This window comes from Diuraphis noxia, unplaced genomic scaffold (genome assembly GCF_037042655.1).
Source record: "Diuraphis noxia isolate RWA-SAM2 unplaced genomic scaffold, SU_Dnox_SAM2 contig0001, whole genome shotgun sequence".
NCBI lineage: Eukaryota > Metazoa > Arthropoda > Insecta > Hemiptera > Aphididae > Diuraphis > Diuraphis noxia.
Window position 1 is genome coordinate 37,873,592 of NW_028301711.1, and position 25,311 is coordinate 37,898,902.

At 32.7% G+C, this 25,311-nt stretch overlaps 3 protein-coding genes across 10 annotated transcripts; all 3 read right to left on the reverse strand.

Annotated features, from left to right (window-relative positions):
- Window positions 1-2,455: 2,455 nt before the first annotated feature.
- Window positions 2,456-18,020, reverse strand: Rbcn-3B (WD repeat-containing protein Rbcn-3B). 8 transcript variants are annotated; one of them, XM_015523025.2, is made up of 30 exons: window positions 17,586-18,020; window positions 15,933-16,204; window positions 13,423-13,624; window positions 13,242-13,348; window positions 13,076-13,154; window positions 12,842-13,010; window positions 12,584-12,777; window positions 12,345-12,490; window positions 12,190-12,280; window positions 11,911-12,076; window positions 11,753-11,835; window positions 11,519-11,678; window positions 11,072-11,295; window positions 10,812-11,007; window positions 10,565-10,734; window positions 10,260-10,419; window positions 9,768-9,905; window positions 9,431-9,499; window positions 8,946-9,038; window positions 8,375-8,563; window positions 8,052-8,310; window positions 7,732-7,936; window positions 7,408-7,578; window positions 6,794-6,851; window positions 6,514-6,735; window positions 6,261-6,447; window positions 5,970-6,087; window positions 5,735-5,887; window positions 4,890-5,072; window positions 2,456-4,827 (listed from the first exon to the last, which is right to left on the reverse strand). In XM_015523025.2, the coding sequence occupies exons 3-30, from the start codon at window positions 13,585-13,587 to the stop codon at window positions 4,546-4,548; spliced, it is 4,437 nt and encodes a 1,478-aa protein (XP_015378511.1). In that variant the 5' UTR covers window positions 13,588-13,624; window positions 15,933-16,204; window positions 17,586-18,020; the 3' UTR covers window positions 2,456-4,545. The 8 variants fall into 8 exon arrangements, with proteins under 8 accessions (XP_015378511.1, XP_015378640.1, XP_015378451.1 ...); XM_015523154.2 differs by lacking the exon at window positions 15,933-16,204 and having other exon boundaries at window positions 13,423-13,620; XM_015522965.2 differs by lacking the exon at window positions 15,933-16,204.
- A 1,703-nt stretch (window positions 18,021-19,723) lies between these two features.
- LOC107168828 (uncharacterized) lies at window positions 19,724-21,736 on the reverse strand. Its single transcript, XM_015518396.2, has 2 exons — window positions 21,647-21,736; window positions 19,724-21,466 (listed from the first exon to the last, which is right to left on the reverse strand). Exons 1-2 carry the CDS (start codon window positions 21,734-21,736, stop codon window positions 19,724-19,726), a joined length of 1,833 nt encoding a protein of 610 aa, XP_015373882.2.
- A 558-nt stretch (window positions 21,737-22,294) lies between these two features.
- On the reverse strand, window positions 22,295-24,199 carry LOC107172635 (uncharacterized). The gene has a single exon (XM_015522929.1). It carries the CDS (start codon window positions 24,197-24,199, stop codon window positions 22,295-22,297), a length of 1,905 nt encoding a protein of 634 aa, XP_015378415.1.
- Between the last annotated feature and the right edge of the window lie 1,112 nt (window positions 24,200-25,311).

Sequence of the window (25,311 nt, forward strand, 5' to 3'; positions counted from 1 at the left end):
GTAGCGTGTTAGCCCCAATATTGTTCAACATATACACCAACGACCAACCGCTGAACACTTATACACAGCGGTAACTGCACAAGACAAGACCTCCGAGGAAGTAGAAGGAAAACTAATAATAGCCCTAGAGGGACTAGTTACCAACCTACCCTTCCTAAGTCTCAGATCTGCACTTTCCATCTCAGAAACCGACAAGCCAAGAGGAAACTTAATGTCAGCTGGAAAGGCCAAGAGCTTGAGGACTGTGATACTCCAAAATACTTAGGAGTGAAGTTGGATAGAGCCATAGGCGCAACTAGATCCCTAAAACGAGGGGTGCTTAATCTGTGAATACATCACAGAGACGTTAGGGGAAAAGCCCCCCACACCTCCATGCACTTAGACAATTACATTAATCAATACATCATTTTATGTATTTATGTACGACCAAACAGTTATAAATTTTTTCAGGAAATTTCCCATCATTTAAAAAACATAAAATTCATAGTATTAGGTATTTAATAATAATTATATACAAAAATAAGGAGTGCTAAATTTTAACTTGGGGGTGCTAAAGACCTTTTTGCACCCCCCTAGTTGCGCCACTGGATAGAGCACTCATATTCAAACACCACTGCCAAGACACAAAAATGAAAGTACATGCCAGAAATAACATACTACGGAAGCTCACTGGATCTGCTTGGGGAGCCCACCCCCATGTCCTACGAACGACGGGGCTAGTACTATCCCTCTCTTGCAGAAGAATATGCCGCTCCAGTCTGGAAGAACTCAGCCCATGCAAAGAAGGTGGATGCAGCAATTAACAAAACCACTCGCATCATTTCGGGATATCTGATGCCAACAGTCATAGGCAATATTTATCCTATCATCGGAATAGCTCCACCTGAAATTCAAAGGCAAGTAGCTGCAGAGGTTAAAAAAACAAAACAAGAAGACTCTCGACACTCAATGTATGCACACCCATTTCAACCAACCAGGCTCAAGTCTCGGAAAAGTTTCTTAAAATTGATAAGTAAGCTGAAACTCAACCTAAAGCTCGACGACTTGACCTGTGGAAAGATGAAGTGACCAGCTACCCACTGGAAATCAAGGAGGAAGGATCCGCTGGCTTCCAGCTATCCTTCCTTACATGTAAAACCCTTAATCACCTCAGAACGGGAACCACCAGTTGCAAGGCGTCGCTCATGAAGTGGGGTTTCAGTGCAGATGATAAGTGTGACTGTGGAATGACGCAAAACTACGAACATTTATTGACATGCCTCAATCTGAAGGTTAATAAGTGCACGAAAGACGACCTGATTTTGGCAAATTACAAGGCAATATATGTTGCTGATTACTGGGGAAACAGAATTTAATTTGGTGATTCCGGGACACGAGAGAAGAAGAAGAATCAAGACGTTTAAATTAATTTTTCATTTTTTTTATTCAGTTTTACAACTAATTCATATTACTTTTTGGTAATGCTTTTTTATAATTAAATATGCTTAATTTTTGCTTTTTTAAAATAATATTTTCATTTTTGGGTTATTTATTCGATTTTAAAATTGGATCCCTACTAAACGTAGAGCAGCATATTCGCCTACTAAATATTGGTCTTACTTGACTGATTTTTTATTTAATTAATTTAGACGGTTTTGTTTGTGTAAGTATTCTTTAATTTTCAAAACTCATATTTTAAAATTAAAAAGTAATCAAATAAAACTATAGGTTTTTGAGAAATAATCATACCAGTTTAGACAAGGTAGGTAAATAAAGTTAAAAACTTGATGTGTGGACTTAGCAAATGTTATGCTAGTGAATCTAATTTGAATAAACATTTTGTTTTAAAATTTTTATTTTTTATTAGGTTACACAAATGTACAATTAAATTAATTGTACCTACTTAATGTTAAAAAATATATAACTACATCAGAAATAAAACAATTATTACCTTCGCATATTTTAAAACAGTATAGGTAGATATCGAGATTGTAATTAAAATGATTTAATGAATTCATTTTAATTTTAACAAATATTTTATAAATATTTTTGTCATCAGGTAAATGATTATATTTAATTATTGTTTATTTATGTTACATTGGTTATGATTTTTCAATATTCTGACATTCATACAAATAATTTTCCTCTTATTTTAAACTTCCACTAAATGACACTGGACAGATGCCTAGAACTATATTTATTTCACAACTAGAAATAAGTTTTACTAGAAATGGCTGTTATAGATTCTCATTTTCATTTTACATCTTTTTTACATTAAAAAAAAAAATAATCTGACATGCTAAAGACCTCAACATTATTGGTATTGATTGTAAAAAGTCAGTAATTGAACTTTCTAGACAATTTCAATTAGATTCTTGTTATTGATGTTACTGGCAAAAGAAATAATTTTAGGATTATAAGCACATTATTTTGGATTATCCACTATACCAGTGTAACAAAAGAGACACAATAAACATATAGGTAATTTAAATTGTGATATATTTGGAATAACAAGTGTGATATTATTGACACATATTTATAAATTTTAAGTATGTGTTATTTAGGTAATTTTTTTCTTCACTTAATCAATTTAAAATTCTAAACCAATACATCTTACATAATATTAATAGTAATAATAATATCTATAATAGTAATATTGTTAATGGTAAATACATAAGATAAATAAGCGTAGTTCTCACACATTTAGGCAATTTAATAACAACATTTTTAAAAATCCTTTTTGAAAAAAAGAATAGCAAGGGATAAGAATAATTGGAATCTTGCTATTTAACTAAATCGCAGCAGTAGGCATTCTTAATGTTATTAAATGGCTTATTTTGGGAAATTAGCATACAAGTTAATTTTATGTATATACCTATAAAATATTTGTATGAAAAAGGAAGCTAAATATTAAACTAATATGAACATTATTAATTATTATACTGAAATTATGTAAATATTTAGGTGTGTTGTGTGCTTATATCATATTATATTCATTGATAACAATTTTATATTTGATTAATGGTTATTATAACAAAAATCATAGGAAATGTATTATTATATCTATATAAATGTATCATTATATATATATATATATATATATATAACAAATTAAAAAGTTAAACGTATCAAAAAAAAATTACCAATACTATTAGAAATGCAAAAAAATCAAGCTATTGTGCATCTACACTACTTTTTGTACTTCACAACATTTTAAATTTAACAAAATAAGAGCAGATATGGAGTGATCATAACATATAATAAAGATATGTGCTAACAGCTAATAAAAGGAGGGAGGTTGGTAGGCAAAAATTGTTGGAAAACAAGCTATCTCTTTCTAAAAATGTTGGCACTAGGCAACTTATGTGGAATGTAGAGTAAGCCTATAGGAGTGATACAACAATATTAATATTTTCCACTATTAGCACTTTTGTCCATTAAACATAATGTGATTAATTTATGATATTGTAAACATTTTATATATATATATATAGATTAAATTCAATTGGATCTATTAAAAAATTCAAATTTTAAATTTTAACTGTGTATGGTCATTATTAGTAATTTTAGATTACACTATAAAAATATTTTGTGGAATAAAATCAAAAACCATGAACAATATTTGTATTTACCTTCAAAACTTTGAGAAAAAAATACTACTCATTAAAAAAGTAACTATTTGGCAACTAACAAATAAAAGTCCAAGTTAAGAAAATTAAATAATTATAGGAGTATTGCTAAGTTGTGTATACATCTGACCAAAAATACATGTTTATTGTTTGAGTTATTAGTTAATTTAAATAGATTATTAAAAAACCAAAATATCCACATTTTAAAATTTGTTAATAGATCATATAAATTTAATATTTATGTTAAATAATAATAATTATACATATATATATATATATATGTTTAAAAAAAAATGATTTCCGTAATTTAATTTTCTAAGCTTTTATAGTTTTACTTAAACTTTGTATAAATGGCTTATTTAAATTTAACAACACGTGGAACGACATTCATTAAACATACAATAATGATTAGCTTAAGTTATAACTTATAAAGTTATCTACATATACGATATATTGTATAGTTAAAAAAAAATCACATATGAGATCTATAATACCACTACATAATAAGATAAATTGAATTAAATGGAACAATAATAACAATAATAATAATAATAATAGTAATAAATTAACATCAGGGATTGAATCATTTATATTATAGTGATAGAACTGAAAATGTACTCATATTAATTATTAGAAATAAATTTGATGTCTAAATAGATAATAATATGATGTCCTAGGGTAATATTAAAATAATATGTTAACATTTAAAAGATTATACTAAAAAAGAACTTAAAAATTATAAAGATGAAAAGGTTTATAATAATGATACTTATACATGTATATTGTATAATATCATAAATTATTATTACGTTATTATGCCTAAATAATAAAACCATGAGAAATTTATTGTTACCAAAAACTTTTCAATCTAATAAAAATTTTATTATCAACACAACAATACATTTTTCTTTATTTGCATTTAAATTGAATTTACAATTTAAATAACAAATGTTGTTTCTAACCCATCTGAAAAAAATCGGACACTGCGGTTACTTGCCCAGTGTAACTTGATTTGCCGTAGTTGATTGGCACGTATCGAATCTTTCTTCTGAGTGCTATATGATTTAGTGCACTTAGTTTGACTGTTTCCTAAACCAAACATACCAGTAGATGTTTGCCAGAATGATAATTTGTTTTCTGCTGCACTATATGATGCAAGGAATTTGCCATCTGGTGAAAATGCACATGCACAAATAGCTGCAGTGTGTGCATTAATGGTCTGTGGAAGAATAAATTTTATAATTTTACCAATCCACATTGAATAAAAAGCTAGTTTTGAACCTGGCATTTTGACGATCTCAATTCATATAAAGCAATTGTGCCATTTTTGGTACCCACAGCTATACGTCTAGATGTTGAACAATGGGTCACCTGGCCATATCTGCTTATAGCTGGAGAAATCTCAGATAAAGGACGAGTTTTCAGTTGTGTTGGATCTACACAATGCAGTATGATATCCATTACCTAGAAAAAAAAACAACTGATAATTCTAAGCAATTTATTTATTTAAAACTACTAGTACTGCTCATTGGTCAAAAATTGACTATAAAACAATTTCAATAATTGTAAAATTAACATTATCTAAACTATTACATTCCTTATCATAAACACAGTTAGGTATCATAATTTGTACTTCTCCTCTTTTTATTTGTAAGGGTATTGTAGATAGGAAAAACAGGTATTTCAAATTTTATTTATTGTGTCTATAAGTTATAAACAATCACACATGGTCATTTGATAAGCATTTGAATTAAAAACAATAATTTATTATAATTTTCTTGAATTATATGCATTTGTTAGGTTACTGCTATTAATATTTCATATGTATTTAGTTCTGGAATAATAAAACAAAAAGGTATTCATATTTTCCTAAATAGATGGAACCTTAACATCTTTAACAGGTGCTACTGACATGTTCTTATTTTTGTTGTATTTTTCCTATCATCATATTATATGCAACAAATTGTTTCTTGCAAGTCTAGTTGATAGTTATCTTTCCATCTATTTTCTCCTACCACATGTTATTATGTCAGCAGAGAAATAGGTAAGAAAAGTGATTGCATATTAATATATAAACAATTATTATTTCCTAAATATTGGAAGAATTTAAATTCAATTTAATTTACCTCCACTAATAAATCTGTCATTTCAACATGCATTTTCTCGATCAAATGTTCCACAATAGATAAAATTTCTGGTTTTGCTCTGTGTAAAACGGAATTACTTATAGCTATATTCATAGCCTGAGTATTTTGTTGCATACTGTTGTAACGAGCCACCTATTACACATATATTATGATTAGTAACATCTTAATTTAAATTCATATTTTGTTTCTGATTATATAAACAATATAAACAGACCTCTCTTGCAATAGTTGTTATGAACACAGCAGGGCGAACATTTGCTATTGATATGAGTGCATGACGAGCAGTTCGGTATGAATCAGCAGAAGGTGTCAAAGGTAACCCATAAGACATGCTAAAAGAAATTGTATAGTTAAAATAGATGTGAATACAAACAATTAAGTACATATCCTTACTGGTCCGATTATTTAGTTGATTATTAAAATTTAATAGATTGGCTCTCTCGATCATATTTTTTGAACAAGTTAATTTATGTAAACCATTCTAATGTATAAGAAAATTAATTACCTAGGAACCAGTTTGTCATTGTCACAACACAATTCCAATATCCCTAATAACACTTTGCTGACATCAAAATAAGGTTCCCATACAGCAAAACCACGTCCAATCAAATCTACTGCTGCTCTTCGTAGCGCCATGTGAGTAGGCAATTTGGTAGAAGATGGTGTTAAAAGCAATTGAGTTAATGCCAAACCTATTAAAATTAATATTAGCATACCATTTTAAGTCAAATAATTAAAGTTTTTGTAAAAAACCATACTTGTTAGTCTTGATAAATTATTGTTTCCTATACCAAAACCTTCCACAATTGAACTTTTTCTTCTAATAGATGATCCAGGCTGTGACCGGCTTGATGTGCTAACATTATCTGATGCATTAACTTCCTGGCCAAACTCAGCTCCTATCACACCCATCAAGATTACAGCTGTAGACTGTTTACGACGCAATTCACTTAAAGATGATGGTTTTCTTAAGCATAGATCTGAAAGATGAGAAAAAAATAAATAACTGGGATACCATGCATTAAAATAAATTCTGACCTTCTTCTTCATCGTCGTCATCATCATCTTGAATGTTTGCCGACGATTCAACATTTTCCTATAAGACAATAAGATTAGTTTTACAATAATATAATAAAAATTACACAACATCTCTTCCTATTCAAAAACAGTTTTTATTTATAGACATATACATATTTCAAAATTAAAGTTAACTGAAAAGAAGCTGGGATTTATATTTGTTAGGAAAGCAATAGTTAGATGCAAAAGGTATAAAAAAAAGTATTCTTTTTTGTCATATTATCATGTTTTTGATATCAATCAACTAAAACTGCATACAAATATTTGTCAAGTATTATTACTTTGATAAACGATACAGAAAATAAATTATATATTAATACAATTTTAAAGACATTGTTACAAAGTCAACATTACATTAAAATTTAAATTAGTATCTTTTTTAATGCATGAAAAAATGTTTGTACATATGATTGGGCTGACTATATCAGTCTATTTAGTAAATACAAATTCCATAGTGTAGAATGTAATTAGTTTATACTAATCTTAATTAAGGAATAAGAAAAAAATTGTAAAATGGTGTACAAAAATACTAATGATGTATGTATTTGTTAAAAGCATTTATTAATGTTACTTACATTAATGTTTAGATTGGTTAAATTGTTAGAGCTAACTGCAGTAGGTTTCATGCTACCATTAGAGTTGCTTACTGGTAAATATTGAACCCAGAATTCTACTAATGTTTTTCGACCTTTAGGTCCAATACGTTCCAATTCTGCTAATAACAATTCTTGAGCTGCTGTTCGCACCTATTATTTTAATAGTTAATTTCAGTTTATTTTACATACTAAACATTTTTTAAAACTTATGTTATAAGTACATGTTTGTTAGTTTTATGGTCCTTGATCTATTAATAATTGTTGGTATAACATATATTATAAATCGTAATTAGCTATTATAACCTCTAAACAATGGTGTTGCCAACGGTGTGCTAGCATTTCAATTTGTATTCGTTTGTAACTCTTTGAACCGTGATTGACAATTTTTTCAGGCAATGATTTACAATGTAACGTCTTTAGTTGTATCCATCCTTGTTTGACAAAAGCAACCTGTGAAGTACTCTGTTCACCGTTTCCTTCCTCTGAACGACTTTTCACAGATTGTTGTCTTTAATAACAAACAATAATTTTTGATATTTTAAAACTAAATTAACTAACATTTAATTCAGTAATTCTGTCACAAAATATGTTGTTCAATGAATTTGTCTAATATATTGTATTACCTTGAGAATGTGTTTTCAAGGAAACATGGAGCATTTATTGATATTAGTGTATTAGCTATAGCCACTATAGCAAGTAAATGCTGACTAGTTACTGTAGTGCTTACTTCCCAGTGAGTTCTCGCAGTGAAAAGCCTAGTTAATAATTCAAGTCGAACCATCTCTGGAGGTAAATCCATCAGTGGACCATTACTGGAATTAACATAATTATCTTCAAGATCAATACTACTTTGCCATGTAGGCAATAGTAAGCTCATAAAACCTATAAAAATAGTGATTTCACAATAACTATAATGGTTTATTTTATTTTATTTTTCAAAACATACCTCCTTTTGAAATAACTCCAAACGATACAGGTATCATCGGGCGTAATAATCCAAGTTTAGTTTCACAAATTTTATCTACTTCGAAATCTAACCCCCATGCATAAAGTAATGACATCAACAATTGGGCAATTTCCATTGTCAAATTTGCACCACATACCTTACGACATACTACTCCACTAAGATTCAAACCTGAATGTGGACAATAGAATATTACATTTAGTATTTTATTTTCAAATAAAAATAATTAAATTATGTATTTAAATCTTCAACAATGAAAAAAGTTCACTAGATCCTCTCAAATTAAATAAAAACTGTGTTAAATAATATTAATATAACCATATGAAGGGCTTGCTGTAGCAATTAAAAATTCACTTTTTAAAAAATTCCAGTACCAAGATAGTTATTTTTAGTGACAATACTTGTTAAGACTAATTTTGTTCATGATTCTTTAAATAATTATACTCGTTGTTAACTTTGAAAAAAAAAATTATTTTGATAGATTTATCTATTTGAATTTATCTGATTGTTGCAGCAAGTCCTTCATAAAATATAGTTTAGTATACAACAATACCTTTATCATTAGATTTGCTATCAAAACCTTCAATTACAGACTGTAGTTTTGTTAGTATAGTTTCTGAACCATCCTTTCTTTTAGGTAAAATTCCTACAATAATTATAACATTGACATCACATCACAATATTGAATTAAATAAAAAATATATCACATACAATACAATAAGTTCCAAACAAAACTCATACAAGCAAGATAAAAACATCTAATACTTTAAATAATATTTTTGGAAAATTATAATATAAACTAATAAAAATAATTTAATTTTGTTTGAAGTTTATGAAATCAAAACCATGCTTAATGATAATAACTTAGTCATGTTTAAATGAGTGAAATATAACCATACTATTTTTTAGTTTCTTAGAAACATAACAAGACTATTTACCAATAAAATTTATTCAAATATGCAAATTTAAATTTTTTTAATAAAACTGATGTATTCAAAGATATTTGTAGAACATACATTAGGCATCATGCTCATTTACCATGTTTATCTTTTTCTTTCAAAATACGTTCCATATTGTCAGCTTTGTCCTTAACTTTTCCAAAAAAGTCTTATCCAAAAGTAAGCAAGCATAAAATATTTCAATATTATTAAAGATATAATTTAATTTAGCAAACCCTCATGTTCAAAAGTTATAATTATACCATGATTTTAAATGGCTTGAAATATGTAGTTATATTTTAAAAAATAAAATAGTTATGTTAGGGGGTTTGCTAAACACATGTGTTATGTTTTATAAAAAATTAAGAAAACAATTGCAAAACATCACGACATAATTATTAATTTTTGATAATGGTTAATGTTTGATGATTGTGTACCTGCAATTTTTTTATGAGCATCAGAAGATACAGACTGAGTTAGAGCAGTTATTTTTTGAAATTCTGTTGCATTTAACAGACCTTGTGCTTCCATGGTTTTTGGAGACATCAATCCATATTCTTCACTCAACAGTTGCACTTACATAAAATAAAAATATTATGTTAATATGGAATGTTATCACACATAGCCATTAGCAAATAAACTAAAAATAAGGGACATGCTAAAGATTATCAAACTTGAACCACTATCAAACAGTGCCATATTAATTGAGTTTTCATTATTCTGTATCATTAAAATAATATTAAAACTAAGAATATTATTTTTGTTGATATAATTCCAATAAAATTGTATCTAATAGAATTAAAATGGCTAACTCCAGGTGTTAATAAGAGTGCACTATTCAATGCATGTTCTTTATTTACAGTTCAGTTTATTGAATTTATTTAGAAATTTAATTGCAATTTAAAATGGATATCTTAAACTTAACTGACCAACAAGAGCCTCAATATCAAAACATAATATATGACATTCTGGATCGTTAGGGTTAGTTCGAAGACCTTGTACCATTAATGGATAAGCTCTTGTTTTACTATGATCAGTGCCATCAGAATGAGCTGAATGATGCATTTGTTGCAATTGATGGATTCCTCTCTGAAATAAAAATTTAAAAAATGTTTGAATAGGAAAAATTAAACCAAATTTTATAACATTTATTATTCATTATAAAATAGTACACAATCTGTAAATAAGCACAATAAGAATATGGAATTATATTAAATTTATAAAACCATTTTACCTGTGTCGCATGTTTGATAGCACTGATATTACGATGACGTAATCCTCTGAAGAAATGCACTGCAGGATTAGCCAAACCTGAATCAACTGAACTAGATATGGTTGTATTTTCGTCACATGCATACAGAACTTGTTCACCGCTAATTCCATGCAACACTCTATCCAAGTGACCTAAACATTGTAATTTGTAGTATAGGTAACATTAAAATCAATAAAAATAATAAAATATAAGTCATTTAAATAAATACCAGTTTCCATTTGCCAAACATAAACAGTGGCATCAGAACAACCAACAATCATAAAATCATCTAATGGACGCCATTTAATTGTAACAACAGGAAACAAGTGTCTGGATGCTAACACCACACATTTGCGTTCAGACAAACTTAACAAAGTAACAGAATGATCGCTAGCAACTGAACAAATGCATTTCAATATTCTAGGCTAGAGAAAAAAAATATTAATATTAATTATTATTAAATTCACTTTTAATAAGAAAAATACCAACATTAGCACATGTATTGGGTGGGACTAGAAGTTGTGTTATTTCCCCAGCATGAACACAAAATCTGTGCAGTAATGTTCCAGCATATAAGTCCCATAAACATATAGCAAAGTCTACTCCACCAGATAATAAATGGGATTTGTCGTATCTTGGATGCATATGATGCGGATAGAGCAAACAATTGACTCGACCATTATGGCCCAGTAAGATCTGATGTGGAGGCCAATCTAAAAAAAAATAAACCAATTATTTATTATGCTAGCAAACATTATAATTGATCAACAATAATTTTATATGTTTCTAAAAGTTAGTTTTTTCTTTTTACTAAACTATAATTTTTTACACCATTACAACGTACAATTATGGATTTTATTTTAATTAGTATCCTCATAAAATAAATATTTTCGTTCACATTTAAGTAAAGTAAAAATAATTAATATATTTAGGTACCTTTGTAATGTTGATGATTTCCATGTAGTAATTGCAACATTACTGTTTGAGTAGCTGGAATGATAATTATAGAACCATCTTGACGACCAATGACTAGACGACTTTGACCAGCCAAATATATACTAGCAGTCAACTTGATATTTGGTGCATTTTCACAGTCCTAAAATAAAACAAATGATAAACTAATGTAATTTATATTTATCACAATACTAAGTTAATAACATTGATATTTACCAATTGGTTGAGAATTCCAACAGGATTGGGTGTCATAGATTCCCATGCCTTAGATAAGCTTGTACTTACAAATGGAGAAAGGCCTATTTGACATTAAATATATTATATATATAACATAATATATAGACAATTGTAACTTAATTCTAACTCTACTTTACCAATTAATTTTTTTTGAGGGTCATTTTCTTTTATAATTGATAATTGAGCTGGAGAAAGTTCAGGAATTTTCCAAATATTAACAGCTCCTTCTGAATCGCCTCTTATTAATATTTTTCCATGTTGAAAAGATTCATAAAACCGAATAGCTGGAGAACAGTATAAGTGCTAAAATATAAAATAATATATAATTTTATAAATCCTTCTTTATTATATACATCTAAAAAAATTAAAACGTTACTATACAATAATCTAAATTTAATATTAAAAAGTAACGATACCGTGTTTGAAGTTACAGATAATAAACTGTACAAATAGGGAATATCACCATCCTCGGCTTGCTTATGGAAGTTTTTATTTTCAACGATACTACTATATTATGAAAATAAATAAAATTGTATAATATTTATATAATGGGACTAAATAAGATAATTACTTTGCTGGTAGTTTGTATAGATAACCTTTTCCATCATCTGTCCAAATAAGAACGCGATCAGGTGCTAAAAATTCTCCACCCAACCAACGTACTCCTCGAGGTGCATAGACTGTACATAAAGCTGAGAAATCACCAGCATCATATATCTATAAGTAAATACAATAAAATTTAATATTATTCCTATAATTTTAAACTAAATATTATGAATTATTATAATAAACGTTGAATATTATATTAACCTGCCAACACTTAGAACAGACAATTAACACAGTTCTTTGGTGTTGAGAACAGCAAGCCATAGTCAAAGCATTAAGGCATCTGATTTGTTTGCTTTCATTTTCAAATACTGAAACATCAGTAGGTCCATAATCTCTTGGCTCTAAGGTCCACACTTTTACTGTTCCAGTTGTAGTTAATCCCAAAACAACATCATCTAAAAATAAAAATAATTAAATACTTAAAGCACTTTGAGAAATTGCAAATACATTTATAATTACCTTTACACGTATGAGGCTTCAATACATATAGAGCACTTATCCAGTCAGGATTGACACGTGATGATAAAGAGAAAATAATTTCTAATGTGAATGGATTCATTATGATGACCTCAGCATAATATCCATTGCAGAATAAACGTACATCTTCTGTCCCAACCATACGGTATGCCTATTTAAAATATTAATTAAAATATTTATCAAATAATAAATAATAATTCAAAAATTGACGTTAACCTGAATATTTGTATGAATATAAATTGATTTTGTAACTTCTCTACATTTTCCATCAACTATATCCCAAGTACTCATTTCACTAAAATCAATAGAATTTAAATAAGATATGTTTTCCCTTATTTAGTAATTTTATAATAGAAATTAACACTCAATTCATATTTCTTACCCATTTTCGGATGAACTAACAAAGAATGCATTATCAGGGATAATACTGGCATGTGCTAGGCAAAGAACTGGAGCAGTATGACCAACTAATAAGCATCTTGGAGTCATCTGTTAATAAAAAAAAATATATATATATTGTTAACATCTAGTATTGTTTTAATGAGTAACTTGTTTATTTAAACCTTTAAAGTTTCAGGAGATACTGCCCAAAGACATATCTGCCCATCATAACATCCAGTTACTAGTGTTCTCTGATCCGGGGATAAATAAACACACGAAACACAATGTGTTAAAGGTGTTTTACCCCATAAAACAATTGGAACAACTAAGCTAGTTCCTCCGGCCATGTTTAGTAAATGTTTCCTTATTGCATTAGATATCTATCTAAAATCAAGTCAAATAAATAAAAATAATAAATATTTTTAAACAAATACAAAATACAATATGTTTGTATAAAATGTACCTTTTCATAAAGAACAATTTTTAAATAAGTTCCTAACGTTTTAATTTTTATACTCTTTGAAATAAGTTGGGGAAAACTGCGCAACTTTTGAATGGTAGGACTGCTGTGATGAACAATATCGGCATGGCCATGGCTGCTAGGCCACAAACGCATCAGGGGCCCTGGGGGTATTTGTCTTGAGGGGCCTAGATATTACTAAAAACGTAAAAATATAAAATTTCACTACTTACAAGCATTTTTTTTTATCATTTTATGAAATGTATCCGGGGCCCATTAAGTACCAGGCCAACACTAGTGATGAAACTTATTTGGAATACAGAATAATTATTTTATTTACATTTATCAAAACTCATAGTGTTTTAAATAAAATATGTTTATTAAATAATATATTAGAATAAAATATAATATCATTATAAATTTGCACTTTCAATAACCAACTTATTTTTATTAAAATAACAATAAAATATTGTAGGATTAACTTAAGGAGTTTGATTGTAATTTTGAACTTTATTTAATGGTTTTTTTTACAATAAGTTATCAATAAAAAACAAAAATTAAACAAATTAAACACAATATAAATAATATAGGTACTAGTTTGTTGCCATAATTTAAGTTGTAAAAAAAATATATATTAGTAATTGCTAATTGCAAATAGATACAAGCAGTATTAATTTTTTATCTAATACTACCATAGATGTTATTTATTTTTATTTTTTTTTTTTTTATTGATCAAATAAAAACTCGGCAACTACATGGCCATTAGTTACAGTTAGATGTTATTTAATATTACAGTAGAACCTTGATTATCCAAACCTCTGTTATATGAACCCTCTATTATCAAAACGTTCTGTTATTCTATTATCGAAAACTCTTGTCCGGCTGGTCAGCCAACCAGTTTATTGAATTTATCATAACTCTCACTTTTGGCTTATTATTAAGGACAAGTCCGTTTTCGACCAAATTTAAAATAATAAAATAATGATATACAATTTTTGTCAATGATTATTAAGTATAATATAAATATAAAAAAATGTAAATATATAGGTATTTTTACATTTTAAATAATTTTCTATATTTTATTTTATAAGATGTTATGCAACTTATAATAATTTTAATTAAATTGACAATGCAATGGAAACGTAGTTTGATGATTTCTTATAATGTAATGTATGTAATTCTAATAAAATATTAATAATAATAAATATTTCACTATAAAAATAATAAATTATTATAAATTATTTTATTTTATATTTCAAAAATCCAAACTAGGTTCAGTCCCAATTAGTTCTAATAATTGAGGTTCTACTGTATTTTCAGTTATTATACTCACTTACAGCAATGGATTCAGGAAGGGGTCCAGACCTCAAGTACTATAGGGAAAGTAGGTACCGTATTTCAAAAGTATATTCCATTGCCTCGAAATAAGTCTTATGGGACAAAATTATCCTCTTTTAAAAAATATGTCTATTTTCAAACTTAGAAACATATGCAAAGAAAATGACGCAACATTTAAAATATAATCTTTGCATGGATCGATGACAATTCAGCGCGGTCATTTTAGCGCAAGAAAATTCAGCGGTGATATTTCAGCGCAAGACAAATCAACGTATACAACATTTCAGTGCAAGACAAGTCAGCGCGTCATGTTTATTAAAATATACCAAATTAATTAAACATATAATAAAATACCAAATTAAAATCATATTAAAAATATCATTAAATATTGCTAAACGTTAAATACCTATATATTACATTATTTTAAAAATCACTTATTTAAATTAAAATTATGTTTAAAATTTAAAAAAAAATACAAACATTTATAAAAAAAAATATCATATTATAATCATTTATTTAAATTCAAATTGTGGGCTATCCCTTGTAAGTACTCATTGAGTGGTCGATTTTCAAAATCTTCACATATGTATAATATTTTTTTTGCTGTATCTTTATTGTATTATTTTGTTATTTTGTTGAGTTAAAATGTCACACGCTAAAATGTCGTATTCGCTAATTTGACGCACACCAAGATGTTGTATGCGCTTAATTGTCATGCGCTATAATTTCCACGCCCAATTAACGTGCGCTGAAATTATCACGCGCAATTGACGGTACACCCTTTGCATATCTACATTAAATATCAATAAATGTATCATTATACATTTGTAGAATAATATTGTTTTTATTATATTATTATGATAACCGATTTGCATAAAAATTTAACTTGATTACCTATTTGAATGTAAAGTTATTTTTGCCTTCTTCATAATGGACCACATCCTGCGTAGAGGCAATGACAATCAAGACGTCGTGAATGACCAATAATAAGACATAATAGGATAATAAGACACACAGTAAAATATGTGCATATTATTAGTATATTGGTAATTGGTATATGATTTCTGGGATGATTTCTGGGATGATTTCACTTGTACTGTTAGTCTCAGTGAAATATTTAGAATTTTTTATATTTTGTCAGTTAGCATCTAGCAATTCATGATTTTCTGTTGGGAAATAAGACTTTTATTAAATAAATTTATACAAAAAATATTCGTTTTATTTTACTATAATAGGTAGATAATATATCTAACTAATTTTAATAAATACTAAACATGTTTAGAATTTGTAAAATTTTAATCAAATATCCAAAAAAAAGATTAAAATAATAATGATTATTTTTAGTTATCAATAAGACATTAAATCCTTAGGTATTTAATACAAAATATATGGTAATTTATTTTAAAAGATAAGTCCTGTATTTCCGTATTTAATATCTAGCCACCCTAATTAGGTACTAGATATTATTTTTGTTTATAAATAGGTACTAAAAAAACTGTATTTATAAAAATTTTAAATAAACAAGATGTTTAACTATTAAGGTAGTTAGTTAATATTTATGATCAAACATAGTATCAACTTAGATATGATTTTGAGACATCTCATCAAAGTTTTAAACATCTAAACACCTTTAAAAGATAGATGTACAATATGAAGAATTCTATGTAGTAAGTAGATACACAGTTAAGTAAATGATTAAAACACTTTTTTTTTCAACATTAAAATAAAATTTCATTAAAAGCTTGGAAATTATGTATGCTATATATAAAATTAAACAAACCTTAGGTAGTAGATCATAAGAGAGGATAAATTGTAGTAAAAATAATTGGTTATATATTTTTTTTTTTCAAGTAGTTGGTAAGCAATAATAAAATTCAATAGACTACAGTAAAAATAAACTTATCTAGCTAATAAAATATAAATATGAATACCTACAGTCATAGTACTTTGAAAAGATTCTAAAATGTACAAAATAAAATACTTTATGCTGAGGTACTTATCAATATTATTAGCATTGTATGATTTTGAAATGTTTTAAAACTACCAAATATTCTGACAATTAAATCATAACACTTATTTTTAGGTGATACTTAAATAATATTTTGGGATAAATTCAGTAACATTTTGAATCTTAAGTTGGGGTGTTGAAAATAAGTTTAACAGGTATGGGGAGGCGCATAAGTAAATTAATTATGCTGCATACCAGAAATTCAATCAAATGGCTGTTTAGTTGTGAATGAATATTATAAAGTTACATAGACTTAAATGAAAAGAGCTATGTAGAGGCGTGGAGCTCGTGCGAACATTTTGATCGATCACCCATGGCAAATCAAGAACGTCTGTCCAAAGATTTTTAAGGCCACTTTTGTAGGGCGGACCGCATATTTTAACTGAGACGGCGTAATACCTGATGCATCGTAAATTTGTTTCGAAATAATTAGTTTGTTAATAGTTTTCAATCTGAATAGATTTGGAACCAAAACCAAGTACATTCTAACAGCGATAATAACCATAATATTAATAATGATAATAGTTCAGTCAGGTTACCTGTTAAAAAACGATTTTCGTGGTGTCGCTCTAATATCCGTTGTTCGTCCGCAACATATCAAGACGGAAATCAATTAAAACAAACACGACAAATTACTGCGCCGAAATGACGACGACGGAGGCGGTGATGGCGGCGGTTCGATTAATTACGAAGGCGCGTATACTATTATTGTACGCAAACAGACGGTCGCATTAAGTGTAAAACGATGTCACGACGATGATTATTGAAAATGATAATAACAGTGTCGATTACTCTAAACTTTTGGTACCTACGTTCTAAACCACAACGTATAAATTAATAATATTATGTTCCATCTCATGGCAGTAATAATATTATAATAACAATTATGAATTTATGATGTTATAATATAATTAATACTGTTGCATAATGTATTTTATCGTATTATGAAAGTAGGCTTATTCACGAGAATAAAAGAAAAAAAACAAGGATGATAACGAACGAAATGATCGATAACGGTATCGCCCCAATCGTCATTCGTCACCAACGACATATTATTATTATTATTATTATTATTGTGATAACATGGAGGGCACGAGTGTTACGCTGCGGGCAGAACGTTTCGTCTGTGACCCGCCGCCCTCCAATCGGCCCAACCGATGAGACGTTTGTTTTACAATCACCGTAGCGTTACTCCAATACATTTTATTACTTTTCGTGGTTGAAACGAAAACATCTTCATTTTTCAATGTGCAATTTTTTTTAGTGTTCTTAAATTCAAAAAAAAAATAAACTATAATTCAATAACTGTACTTTAGTATGGTGCTATTAGAATCTCCTATGTACCTACTATTGCCTATCAGAACAGAACCGTATAAATAATAACAAAATAATTATTAAAACCTCATCGCGCCTATGACATGTTACCTACCTAGTACCAGTATTGTAAAGTATTCGGTTAAATGTATTCAAATACTTTTTTAGGTAGGTACTTTTTGAAAAAAAAAAACACCCGAAAACGTATTTTCTCAATATTTGTTTTTTATATGTTTTTATTCATTAAAGTACTTTTTAGAACTCAAAAAATAGTTAATAGCAGTCACAAATACAGCGTGACGATAGGCTATCCTTCACAATGTTTAATATTTTGCTGCTAATTATGAAGGAGTTTAATTAATAATTGTGTATACAAAACAAACATAACTTATCGAAGATATTATTTTTAATTCAAGTAATAATATGGTTAACTTCTCAAAATGATTTATTAATTATTTACTTATAAATATTCATATACCTACCTACAAATTGAAATGAACCTAACTTAAGAATTAATAAATCTAAAAAATGTATATGTATACGCACCGCCGCGGAGCTATTGAACTGACCGTAACGATACTCGTGGCGCGTTTGTCTCCAATGAATTGGCCGAGGTGTATGAGGAATAATATTACACAGAATTATAAGGCGTGCGTCTGAGCACGAGAATAAACTTATTATTTTCCACGAATAAATCAGTTAACAACAAATATGTAGTAGGGGGATGTGATCACACCTCAACATCAATAATTGACCTAGTAAGTACGGGGAATGGCGATAAACATATACAGCTAGTAAACAATAACAAATAAAAAAAAAACAGTTTTATCTGATTATCGATGATAGTGGCCTGAACTGATAGCAGCCGCAACTGATTCCTGGACGGCGGCGATTGTGACTGGTACCAACTGCTTGTCAATAACGGGAGAGTATATCACCAACCGGCGTATCGCCGGGAGCAGGGTGTTGGTACCCCTGACTAGTACGACGCTCACGGCGTAACAGGCGGGCGAGTGGTTTGTTCGACACTCGGCGGCCGTGGTTTAACTCGTGCAATAATTGCTCAAAAAAAGTACGTTGTGACTCAATCACTAACGTGCAGAGGGATGTGTCTATCTCATGACGGGTGAGAGCTATCGGTCACTCACACTGTAGGCGGCTGCGACACCTGGACACCTGTGTATGAACCGATGAATACGTGTGACGATGCGTAACAATCTGTCATACGACGAGAAACGGGCGAACATTCGCCAGCGGGAAGTTGAGCGCAGACAGTCAACGACGACACTCGGACTTCAGGTAAATACTACTGGCCACGATGACAGATCATGGCGATGAAAACTAGGACCTTCCCAGTAAAGAGTTAACGACGCAAGCTCAGATGGTAACACACCCCGGGAAGCACAGTCGGCGGGGTTTCCGCCGACGAAACATGTGACCAAATACAACCCGGAAGGAGAGAGTTTATTTTGTACACTCGGTTGGATACATATACCTTAAACGTTTCATGGCGGTTGACCAGCCATGATAGTTCGATCGTCGAATCCGTGCATGCATAGACACCGATGACGTGAAGTTGTTGATCGAGAGTGCATTTTACGCGGTACAGCCAACGCGCCAGCAACTCGGCGGCGTTTAACTCTAACCTTGGGATAGTTAAGGGTTTTATTGATGCCAGCTTTGTTTTTGATCCGACCAATGAAATCTGAGCGTCACCCCGGTCGTCCAGCACGCGAAGGTATATGACAGCAGCGTATCCGTATTGTGACGCATCATAAAAGCCCAACGACAAACAGGAAGCGGCGGACCGCGTGTTAAAAAAACAAGGAATTTTTATCGGACGTAAAGACGGTAATGATTCAACGAAGGCAGTCCAATCTAGTTGAATATCACGAGGAAGCGGTTCGTCCCAGCCAAGTTTCTCTAGCCATGTTCGTTGCATAATATGCTTCGCATAAAATGTGGCTGGCGAAAATAGACCCAACGGATTTAAAATACGGGTGATCGTCGATAATACGCCGCGTTTAGTGTAGACATGTGATGACTCACACCGGAGTGCACACCCGAAAACATCTTCGTTTGGCTGCCATTGCAGACCGAGAACCTTAACGCCACCCTCATCCACAGCGTTTAAAGGTAACGGGCCCGTAGCATTCGCGGAAGAAGGTACGGCGTCGAGAACTGAGGGACAGTTGCTGGACCATTTCTTAAGCTCCAAACCTGATTTGCCGAGCACGGTGATTAAGTCACGTTGAAGCAATAAAATATCGTCGATTGAATCTGTACCCACACATATGTCATCGACATATGTTTGTTGCAATATTGCCTGACGTACAGATTCATATCCCGCGCAGTCTTTTTCAGCGATGGCCGTTAACACACGGAGCGCTAGGAACGGTGAGCAATTCAAGCCGTACGTCACCGTATTCAACTCAAATTCCACAAGTTGGTCTTTCGGATACGCTCGCCACAACACGTGTTGGAGTGGACGGTACTCGGGCGCCACTAAGACTTGCCGATACATTTTACAAATGTCAGTGGTGAACGCCAGTTTGTGTATTCGGAATCTGGTCAAGATGTCCACAATATCCAGTTGAAGCTTAGGACCCTGGTGAAGACAACTATTTAACGACGTTCCGTCGTGAGCCGTGGCCGAAGCGTCAAATACGACCAGGATTTTTAAATCACCGTTAGACTGTTGACATACTGCATGGTGTGGGATAATGTATCGCCCTGGGGTGGCGGCCACCGACATGTGACCGAGCGACAAATATTCGGACATGAACTCACGGTACGCGTCACGCAGTGTGGTATTGGCGCTCAATTTGCGTTCGAGCGATTCAAAACGCTTAAGTGCTACGGAACGCGAACCCGGGAAGTTTAACTGTGGAACCGGTTTACGAATCGGAAGCGGCACTTGAAAGCGACCGGATGGCAAACGACGATGCTCGGCGCGGAATTGGGTCTCGCACCAACCCTCGCCAGTAAACGATGACGGTGCTGCATCCGGTTCTTCGACAGCCCAAAATTGGCTGCGACACGATTGAGCATAAAAGACCTTTTTCGCAACACGATTGAGCATAAATTGTCGGCGTATCAAAGGAAACTGAAATACAAAAGAAAACCAACACGATTGAGCATAAAAAACCCTGCAACGTTGCCATTTTCAATTTTGAACTGTATAGGTACAAAAATATTTAGTTAAATTAAGTTCGGTGCGAATAATTTTAAGTCGCTGTGTGAAAATTGATTTTTCAGCTTTTCTCTTGCAATTTTCTCTCAAAACTTGTGTTTCTATTTTTTCAATAGAATTTTGATCGTGTTTATGTTGTCCAGCAGTTTCAATCACTTTATGTTTGTTTAAACCTGAGAACATTATTGCTGAACAATTATTATTCGTACACCTCCATCTTTAAAGATTATCTTTTTTGCGTTTTCCAATTAATTTATATTTGTATAAATTCACTAAGGCCAATTCTTTGCTTCTTTCTGATAAAATAATTGTTATATTACTTATATCCATATTAAAAAAAATAGAAACTATAAAAGCACTTGTACGAAACGCACTATACACGACTATAGGTGATCGAACACTGATATTAGTTCTTTAATAATTTTGGAATTGCATCTTAATTATCTTATATTTCCCCCCGATGCTAAATGTCTAAAACGTCGTTTTGCTCCGGAACTAATTTATTGATCGATAATATTGTCGATAAAGCCGAGGAGCTCGGCTCACGGTTCGCGTCTGATATCATAATAATTGGTGTAATAACAACTGAAAATAATAAATTTCAAAATATTGTGAATATGGCAACATCACATAAAATATTCTATGCTCAATCGTGTTGCTAAAAAGGTCTATGCTTAATCGTTTTATGCTCAATCGTGCTTTACCACCAAAATTTGCCCATCATATCTTCAATGGAGGTCGCTAGAGACACTGGTGTGGTGAGGTGACAAGTAAGCATCGCCGGGAGTGGCCCGATAGGACCCATCCGAATATCGAGCTAAATGCCGTAGGTAACGATTCGTCGATTTTGACTTTCCGCCCGTCCAAAATAGCGGAAAATACGTCCGCACCAAGTAACATATCAACCGGCTGAGTTACGTCGAATTGAGGGTCCGCTAATGCCAGACTGGAAAATCGGTCTTTTATATCCGTAGGGAGTGAGGTGCGTGGCATGTCGCTTGTGATGGAAGGCAACACCCACGTCCGGACAGTGAGCTCGGGCTCGGACGCGAATCGTGGTCGTACATGACACTCAACAACACCTTGGACGCTAACAATGGGCGTGCCGGATATACCACTTACGGGCATAGTCCATGGACGGGGCCTGAACCCAAGACGAGTTGAACACGCGACCGTCATAGCACTGATTTTCGACGCGGAATCCACCAAAGCGCGGACAGTTTGCCACGTACCCGCCCTATCACGGGTGTGAATTAACGCGGTACCTAACAACACGGTCGGTATCGCACTCGGGTGCGTCGATAATGATGCTGCGCAACAGGACGCTTCCCCGGCGTCTTCGCTATCTTCAACCCCGTTTTCCCTCCGCGTAGAAGTGGCACCATGTAAAAGCGTATGGTGCTTTTTGGAACATGTCTGACATCTCGACTTCGATGGACAAGCGCGAATCCAATGGTTACCTCCTAGGCAGTTAAAACACAACTTATTGTCATGGGCCCACTCATTCCGGTCGTCCAAGGACCATGATCGAAATTTTGAGCACTTGCTAATGGCGTGCGAATTAGAACAACAAGGACACGATACGATTGAATCGCTAGAGCCTTGGATTGGTGGCTTTGCAGCGACTAAAACCACAGAATTGCGTTGTCCCGACCGAAGGTTTGGAGCCGATCCCGTGGTAGTGTACGCCCTCGGATTATTACTGGTTTTCTTCGATTCACTGACGTTTTCCAGCACGGTTATACGACCACGGATGAAGTCTAACAATTTATCGACGGAAGGGTAAGTAACGTTGTTGGACATGGTGGATTCAAACATCTTCCGAACACTTAGCGGTAACGTACGAAATGCTAAGGAAAACAAAACGAACGATCCGAAATCGGGAATATCCAGCGCAAACAGTAACGGAATATTTTCCTCGAATGTTGTCAACAGGGTGGTGAGATCGTGCAGCGATTCCTGGGATGACGACGGCGCATTTAGCAATCTTTCGATCAAGGACGTGGCGACCATACGAGGTCGGTAAAACCGAGATGTCAGCGTTGACCACACAAGCTTGTAGTTGTCGTCAGACGCGGGTATGCCACGAATAGCGTCCAAAGCAGCACCGCGCAAGCAACCAGTCAAATAATGTAGCTTGTCGATATTTGAGAGACCCGGGCGGACATCGACCAACGCTGTGAACCTATCGCGAAATGTCGGCCACAGGTGGAAATCACCTCCAAACTTCGGTAGAGGGATCTCAGGGAGTCGCGAGAAAGTTAGACACTGCGATGCGTCAGATATTCTTGACGTATTACCGGCATTATTGTCCACCACGGAGATGGAACGAGTTGGGCGATGTAAATTGGCGACGGCTCTTGCGGAGTTAATTAGAGCACTTATTTCACCAGCTTGTCCTACCGAGTACTCTGACGCTCTATTCAATTTAACGAGACATTCTAGAAGTGCATTGTCATCGACCTTGAATTGGGACCACAAAACATCGAGACTATCAACGTTTAATATAAACTCGGGAATGAAGTCTGGCTCTGTACCCACGCGAGCTGTCATGGCATGTACAGCCTTTATACCGTCGATCGCGGACTCACGTTTGAGCTTCGCAATCGTTCGGCGCTCTTCAAGCTCTTTCTTAGTTTCAACCATGGCAAACAGTTAAGACCAAATACGTTTAACAACGAAGGAGACAGCAAATTACTTGGTCACGTGATGACGAACTCACGGTAATTGAACGTATGCAATAACACTACTAATCCAAATACTATTTTAGCACGCCGCTACGCTGGGAATCCCTAAAGGTACCAACCACGCTCTGCTACCAAATGTATACGCACCGCCACGGAGCTATTGAACTGACATCGCTAGCTGACCGTAACGATACTCGCGGCGCGTTTGTCTCCAATGAATTGGCCGAGGTGTATGAGGAATAATATTACACAGAATTATAAGGCGTGCGTCTGAGCACGAGAATAAACTTATTATTGTACATGAATAAATCAGTTAACAACAAATATGTAGTAGGGGGATGTGATCACACCTTAACATCAATCATCGACCTAGTAAGTACGGGGAATGGCGATAAACATATACAGCTAGTAAACAATAACAAATAAAAAAAAACAGTCTTATCTGATTATCGATGATAGTGGCCTGAACTGATAGCAGCCGCAACTGATTCCTGGACGGCGGCGATTGTGACTGGTACCAACTGCTTGTCAATAACGGGAGAGTACATCACCAACCGGCGTATCGCGGGGAGCAGGGTGTTGGTACCCCTGACTAGTACGACGCTCACGGCGTAACAGCGTACAAGCGTACAAACTATATCCACAATGCGACACCACGTGGTTCTATCCCGAACGGTCGCGAATCACGGGGGATTAGCGACTGGGCTGCGCTCAACCCCAGCAGCAGCACTATGGCAGTAAATGCGAAAACGCAATAGCCGAATAACTTCGGGGTGGCACGACGGAGGACGCAGTAACAAAACGTGGTCGGACACGAAGAACACCAAAAAACGGCACGACGGCACAAGCTGTCACGGATTAGTACAACGGACGAGCGGCGTTTTGCTAGTCTGTCGACGCGATGAGCCACGGATAGCGGACGTTCAAAATCCAACAGGCGAACAATCTGCAAAACAAAAACAAGATGGCCGATCGACAACAGCGCGTACGTGTGTAGAGACAGAAGTCAGAACCTGAACTGGTTGACCGTTGATGGAGACGACCTGCCGCTGGCGGCGCACCACAATCGCG